The sequence below is a fragment of the Cyprinodon variegatus genome, unplaced genomic scaffold, assembly GCF_000732505.1.
Source record: "Cyprinodon variegatus isolate N-32 unplaced genomic scaffold, C_variegatus-1.0 Scaffold354, whole genome shotgun sequence".
In the NCBI taxonomy this organism is placed as follows: domain Eukaryota; kingdom Metazoa; phylum Chordata; class Actinopteri; order Cyprinodontiformes; family Cyprinodontidae; genus Cyprinodon; species Cyprinodon variegatus.
In genome coordinates this window covers 617,006-624,968 of record NW_015150807.1, presented here as the reverse complement: position 1 = coordinate 624,968, position 7,963 = coordinate 617,006, and the positions used below count along the sequence as shown (strand labels likewise).

At 37.6% G+C, this 7,963-nt stretch overlaps 2 protein-coding genes across 2 annotated transcripts; one reads left to right on the top strand and one right to left on the bottom strand.

Moving 5' to 3' along the window:
• Positions 1-2,250: 2,250 nt before the first annotated feature.
• Positions 2,251-3,180, bottom strand: LOC107091829 (olfactory receptor 11A1-like). The gene has a single exon (XM_015385996.1). It carries the CDS (start codon positions 3,178-3,180, stop codon positions 2,251-2,253), a length of 930 nt encoding a protein of 309 aa, XP_015241482.1.
• A 2,074-nt stretch (positions 3,181-5,254) lies between these two features.
• LOC107091828 (olfactory receptor 10A3-like) lies at positions 5,255-6,172 on the top strand. Its single transcript, XM_015385995.1, has one exon. It carries the CDS (start codon positions 5,255-5,257, stop codon positions 6,170-6,172), a length of 918 nt encoding a protein of 305 aa, XP_015241481.1.
• The last annotated feature ends 1,791 nt before the right edge of the window (positions 6,173-7,963 follow it).

Sequence of the window (7,963 nt, the reverse complement as noted above, 5' to 3'; positions counted from 1 at the left end):
CATTTAAAAAAACAAACAGTGCGAAGAGCAGCAACTTTATATTTTGCAATTTTTCAGAACCCTCTAGCGCAGGGGTGTCAAACTGGTTCCAGAAAGGGCTGTGTGGCTGCTGGTTTTCTTTCCACCCAAGCAGTTGCACACCAGACTCCATTTATTCCATCAAGTCATCAGGTTAAGACTAGACTCACCTTGATGAGATGAATGGAGTCTGGTGTGCTACTGCTTGGTTGGAAAGAAAACCAGCAGCCACACGGCCCTTTCTGGAACCAGTTTGACACCTGTGCTCTAGCGCTTTTATTTCAAAAAAGCACCTTGCGCCAAATCTAGCGACTTTTTTCAGCTAGTGGAGACTTTGGCAACAACCTATAAAAGCACAGAACTCTGCTCTCCAGAGCTAGTACGTTCATAACCCCGCCTCCTGCTCTCCTGTATCCTGTCTGCTGTCATCATTCATGCAACTGTTATTTTATACAAATAAAAAATGGAGAACAGATAAGCAGATCATTGCTTGTCTACAGTGAAAATAATTACTGTGTTATTTACTTTTGCCGGTGCCTTTTTGGAAACACTGGAAGTAGCAATCAGCTAAGTGAGCTTAGTGGTCGATAAAAATCTTTCATTCCTTTTGAGACAGCATAAAAAGTCAGTTGAGTTCAAAACATAGAGAGGAAAACAACAAGAAAAGGGACAAGAAGAGAGGGACAAAACGTTGAACAAATAATGTATGTCTGTTCTATAAAAAAATTCTAAATCTTTATGATGGGTCTGTTTTATGTCTTGTCTTCTTAATTCAGAGGGCCCCTGGCCGGTCTTTGCCTAGGGCCCCAAATTTCCTAAATCTGCCCCTGTATAAGACAAAACTGCTAAGTTTTTTTGCTGAGTTAAATTTTTTTCCCTAAAATTTAACTCAGAATTTACAGTCCTGTTTCTTCTTCCATATAACTTGAACATCACCTTGTTTTCCAGAAACAAGAGCAGCTGTCTCCAAGTTGCTGACAGAGTTCCAAGGCATCAATTGTCAAAATTGATGCCTTTGAATCTTTGAACAGATTTTCATTTCATTCTCTATGTCTCCACCACATGTAAAATCACTAATGCTAGTTGATCTGACTGAGCAGCTACACCTTGTTCCATTTTTCTCACATATTGGGTCTATGCTAGTTTACAACCTCTCTGTCCTGCATAACGTTAACTTTAGACCAAATTATACTCCAATCTGGTCAATGCACTCCAAACCAGTAGAGAGAAACAGCTAATTTGATTATTTATTCTTTTTGTGACTTTTCCAAAGTTATCTTCAAATTGTACGGGAGCATTGAATGTATGGATGAGCGGGTGTTTTCTTTCATATGCCGCTGTCCCATTTGTACTAGTAAAACCAAATCACATTAGACTGAAAGCATCTCTGCTTTCCAGTTACACTGATTGCTGCTGAGGCTGCCATTTGATTTTAATGTTTACTATCAAAGAGAATCTGCTCTGCGGTTGTAGATTTGCTGGAATGTAGTAGTTCAGATGGCACCGTCTCTTCAAAGAGGAACAAATGCATCGCTATGTTACCCTGATCAAAGTATTCGTTATGCAAAAAACATTGTTTTCTGGTAATAGTGACTATGATCGATAAGTCAAAGGTGTAAGGTGCTAAAAAGCTACAATAATATGGCAGAGGCACATCTGAAATGATGGGATGAAAACCATCAGACACGCTCAGAAACACTGTTATAGCAGAGAAAATCAAAAACATGGCTGAGGTTTGTTTGTGCGGCTGCTAGTTCAGGTTTAATCCAATGGGCAAATATCATACACTTTGTGTCACACACGTCTTTGAACCGTCTGCCATAAACAGCTTGATTAAGTCAGACCAACAGGTATCTGGGAAACCAGAAAAAACACATTCATATAGGATAAGGTGTTACCTAAACCATTTCTCTGTAGCTCTGGGCTCTGGTTGTATATATATATATATATATATATATATATATATATATATATATATATATACATTATCAGTCTGAGAGCTGGTGATGTATTTGTGTACATACTGCTCATATTCAAACATTTATTTTGTAAAGTAATTGCATTTTTATTTTCAACTACATACACATCAAAGCATGAAGGCATCTAGGAAATGTTTTGATTACATCTGCTGCTCCGCATGATAACGTGTGAGTTTAGATGGTTGGTGCTTCTTCTCAGAGTCCAGTGGAGATCAAAAGATTGCTTTAAATATTTTAAAAGTTGAAAAAGAGGCTAAACTTTTCTGAGAACAAACTTCTTACATAGGAAGCGTATTTTAGACAGATTCAGGCCATACAGAAACGGATTAAGGAGTGGCTGGCTGGTGAGATAATACAGTGGAAATATTGTTCTTAGTATTCCAGAAATTTGATTCCTGTTAAATCTGCTCTGTATAATTTCAAAGCAAACACCAAAAGAGAAGTTGATAATCGAACTGAGGTGAGGAGTGCAGGTACTGACAGCTTTCTGCCGGGTCTGTTTGGACCCAGAAAAACACACCTTAAAGATCCTCATGTAGGTGTAGAGAATCACAGACAAAGGAACAAAGACTGCCAGAATAAGCATAACAAATTCATAGATGTTATTAACCGTGGCGTCATTACAGGATAGTTTTATGATGGAGTGATTGTCACAATAAATCTTATTTATAACATATCCACAGAGCTGCAGAGAGGAGCTCAGTAGTATGGTGACACCAACAAAGAAAAAAGACTGCAACCATGTGATTGATAAGAGAAAGATTATCCTGTTAGGAGTCATCAGTGAGTTATACTGCAGAGGACGGCAGATAGCAACATATCTGTCATAAGACATGACAGCTAAGTTACTGAACTCTACACTTCCATAAGTAAAAATACAGAATATCTGCAGGAAACAATGTGGAGCCGAAATAATGTGAACATCAGAGAGGATCTGAAGCAGCATGAAGGGAAACAAGCCTGAGCTGCCGTACAGTTCATTGACAAACAGGCTGCACAGAAAGATGTACATCGGTTCATGTAAGCTCCTGTTGACACAGATAACAATAATTAATAGAATATTAGAACCAACGATCAGAACATACAGAAACAGGACGATGATGAAAGAGAAGTATTTCAAAGAACCAGTCTCCACATATGCACTAAGAGTAAAATATAAAACCTGGGAGGAATTCCTTGTCATTCTTAATTTTGTTTGTAACATATAGATGACTGGTTCAAGGAACTGATTACAGGCAAAAGTTACATGCTGACAATTTTAGAAAAAGGCAAATTTTGCGTAAGATTAGAAAAAATAAACCAAATATGGTGTGAACTTAAAGAAAGCACAATGAGAAAATGAAGCAGGGAAAAACCAAACTGCAACAGGACCTCAGGACTCGAGTTACTAATCTAGCTTAGATCGGCTTCCCTTTAAAAGTCCAAACACAGAGACGCCCACTGCAACACTCCTCGTGATCCATCTTCTCATCAACTACATCAGAGTTTTATAACTAAAACAACGTACTTCCTCTTCGATAATCTGCAGTGCACCAACATGGCAGCTGTTTCTGTACTTTAATCAGAGGAGGGTATCCATAGTTACGTTAACTTTGAAAATTTTGTTTTTTTTTAATAAAAGAAACAAAAAAATACTTTTAAAAGTATTTTCACTAGACTGTACTTAAGTAATATATTATGAAATATAGCTTCCTCTTCTTTTTTACGGGTTATATTTCTTGCTACTTTACCTGACTTTGGTTTCTTTATTTAATTAAGAAAGAGAACGTTTTAATAAAAACTACACTAGAGATGCACACATCAGAAACAGCTTTATTCTTAAGTATGCATCATTAGTTTTTTTTATACAACCAATTAGTGTTGCACCGATCCCAGTATCGGACAGTGCCCCTATACTGCACTAAATTGGTGGTTTCGGCGAGTACCAACAAATAAGGCACCGATACCATTTTGAGAGTCAAAAGTCTATTCAACTATTGTCTCCCATTCCAGGTTGGCAATAAAAAGTTCTTCTGGATTCATTTTGTGTCTTTTTCCTGCTTCACAAAGGTAGGCAGCAGCTTGACAAAACCATGAAGGTAATTATTTAACATCCAAGTAGTATGCAGTTCTTCATATATATACACACACACATCAATTCAAAACAGATGGTACCTGTAAGGTATCGGTATCGGCCAAAACTGCACAACCAGGTATCGGCATTGGCGCAACACTACAAACAAGCCCTGCTTTATTTTACTTTGTTTTATAAGCCTTGCGTTTGGAGGGGAGCAGCGGCCTAGTTGTTAGGGCATAGAGCTTGGAATCCTGAGGTTCTGAGCTTGAACCCCACTCTCACACCAGTGCCACTTTGGGTGTCTGAGTAACACCCTTAACCCCTCACTGCTCCCCAGGCGCCCCACGATGGCAGCCCACTGCTCCCCAAGTGGATGGGTTAAAATGCAGAGGTAAATTTCTCCAATGTGAGATTAATAGAGTTTAATTATTGTTATTTATTATGCTTTCAGTGAAAACATTTCAATAGAAAAGTATGTTATTTTTTTTTATAAATATGCTTTAAAGGTGTTAGCTGAGTGGATTGGTGCAAATGGCATATTGCTCAAGGTGCTCTACCTGTAGTTCTGAGAGAGAGCCCAGAACCAGGGTGTTTGATTCATGTCATTGAGGTTCAATGTTCTTCAAATTTTAGATGTGTTTTTAACACACTTCAAATTACACCATACTGAGGAGGTAAGCCATTCATTAGATTTAGACGTGTGGGAGCAGAGGCTAATCTAAAGGAGCAGGACACCAGACCTCGAAGGCTGGAATTGAAGACCACAAGCCTACAAAATAAACATCTCTTGAGCTACTAGATTTTGCACAATTGCAAATTGTTACAGTTTCACATTCACAACTGTTTTTTTTCTGCTCTTCCTAATTGTGATGTTTGTTAGTTTCTCCGTTTATTATCATGGTGATTAGAAACAGAAACATCTATTTGAGGATGACATCAGCCTGTTGTCAAGGACGGGGTCATTAAAACCTTTAAAAGCATCGGTGGAAGGTTTAAAGCTCAGTTCAAAGGAGCTCATTGTGTTGATAAACTAATGTTATAAGATTTTTACTTCACGTTGTTCATTTTTTTACTTAACAGTGATGTATATTGACATTCACATTCGAAAGGTAATGTTTTTTAAAAAAGAAAGGCACATCTAGATCTTTGATCTAAGCTTTTCTAAACACATATTACATTTCTATGAAGCATGAGGAGCACCATGACGAACTTTACACATTTTTCATTTTTTACGCTTGATGCATATTTCGATATCAAACAGCTGAGATACATTTTATTTATGTTTGTGCTGTTTCTGTATGTTCTGATCATTGGTTCTAATGTGCTTCTGATTGTGCTGATCTGTGTGAACAGGAGCTTACATGAACCTATGTACATGTTTGTCTGTAGCCTTTTTTTGAATCAACTGTATGGCAGTTCATCATTGTTTCCTTTCCTGCTGGGTCACATGCTGTCTGACACTCACACTGTTGCTGTTCCACTCTGTTTTATGCAGATCTTTTGTCTTTACACATATGTTGGCGTGGAGTTTTGTAATCTAGCCGTCATGTCTTATGACAGGTACCTAGCTATCTGTCATCCTCTGCAGTATCAATCCCTGATGACCATGAAGAAAGTTGCGGTTCTTATTGCCGTAGCCTGGATTACTGCCTTTCTGATCGTTGTTATTACAACATCTTTGAGTTTCTCTCTGCAGCTCTGTGGAAATGTCATTAATAAAATATACTGTGATAACTACTCTATAGTTAAACTGGCTTGCTCTGATACTACAGTTAATAACATTTATGGACTCATTTCCACTGCTCTTATTGTTTTTGTTCCATTTGGTATAGTTCTCTACACGTATCTGAGAATCCTCAAGGTTTGTTTCTCTGGATCTAAACAGACCCGACAGAAAGCGATCAGCACATGCACACCTCACCTGGCCTCTCTGATTAATTTCTCGTTTGGCGTTTGCTTTGAGGTATTGCAGAGCAGGTTCAACATGAGCAGCGTGCCTCATGCCGTCAAGATATTTTTGTCACTGTATTACATAACATGTCAGCCACTGTTCAACCCTGTGATGTATGGCCTAAAGCTATCAAAAATACGTAGCTCGTGGCAACGACTGTTTCGATAAAACTGGATCAAAAATGTTTACTGCTGTTCAGTAGTTTTTTGTGATGGACATCACCTGTTAAATACCTACAATCTGTTGAGATGTGAATAGAGCATATTGTGAAAATAGCACTTTTTTCACAATTTTAGCAGCACTTTTTTGAGAGATTTAAGCTGTTTCTGAATGTATGCCCTAACCGGCTAACCAATCAATCATTACATAAGGCAGGGACTATGCAGTGGACTTTATAGTTGACTTAGTGAAGTGACTGTTCAGCCTGTGGTCATGTGACTCTGGCTCCTTGCATGCTGCCTGTACTATCTTTGTTGTCTCCCGCCCCTAAAACAAATTAAAAAAATTTTTGCAAGAAGAGCTCTACAAAGCATTCTGGGATATATCGGCTTGTCCAGTGACCATCATCGTACATTACTTTTCAATTAGCGTTGTGAGAAATTTTGAGTGCAATATTTTTTCATCCATTAGACATTCAGACACTCATATAAAATGGCATAACCCCTACATACTGTAGTGCTCTATATAGGGGTTAGGGTGCAGGTTTATACACAGCCTCAGTCTTTCAGAACATAAAATGTGGGGTTCTAAATATTTAGCAAAATGTTTAAATATTTAGTGCAGGGGAAGATCATTCAGGACCTGGTTAAAGAAAAAAAAAAGGTCAAACAATCAAAAACAAACTTGACCACATTTTTTGTGTTTAAAACATTAAGTTTTATTAATTGGGGAAGAAATTCCAAGATTTAAACAGTTTGTTAAGGAATTGCTGTGCAAATCTGAATTGCATGCAGAAGGGACAATCCAGCTGGCTTTTTTAGTGCCGTTATTGTCCTGAGACACTGGGAGATGTTTAATCACATGCACTGGGATTTAGATTTAATGCGGAACTGTTTGTTTTGTAAAAGTTTAAATAAGACACATTCTCCTTTTCTTTCCTATCCTTAGTAATAAAATGTTTAGGTGGATTTCTAAAAAGGTTACACAATGTTTAAACATTCACCTAAATGCTATATTTCGTGACTTTTCAGAACCCTCTATTTTAGACCTATTTACTTAAAAAAAGAGCACCTAGGGACAATTCTGGTGACCATTTTCCATGTTGTTGCAGACCAGTGTCGATTTTGGCGACAGTGTGTATGCAATGATAGCACTGAATTTCACTGTCTTCAGCGAGCGTTGAGGGCTGCTTTGAGCTCCTCCAAATCACTGACAGGCAGTCAGGGTCAGCAGCAAAGAGATGGCAGAGTATATATATAAGGGCATCTGAAATTCTATTTATATTTCTCAATTTTTAAGCTTTTTGAGCTTAAAAATTGTGAAACGAATTTTGCATATCCTCCTTTTCTTTCCTCTTCTCAGTATTAAAATATTTAGGTGACCTAAACTGGAGTTTTGGGGGGTTTTTTGTTCTCAAGATGGCAAGAACATAAAAAATGTATTTCATCTTATACAATTCTAATCATGTTACCTATTTGCTATGAAGACCCCTCCAATGTTCATACCAGTCCTCTACCCTACAGATCAAATAAACAATAGAGTGAAATGTTTAGTAAAACCAATATAGGTATATTGTGACTACCCATATATTTGATTAATAATAAAATGAGCACTCAATAATGTAAGTAAACCATTTAAGTGGTCAGATTTCTGCAGGGTTGGATTGTTTGAACCACTATGATCCCAAACTTGAAATAAGTTTGCCTGAATTTAAAAAAAATGCATAGCCCCCTTTCCAAGTGGCCAAAAAACCTGTTTAAAGCTACAGTGTGTAACTTTTAGCGACATCTAGCGGTCAGA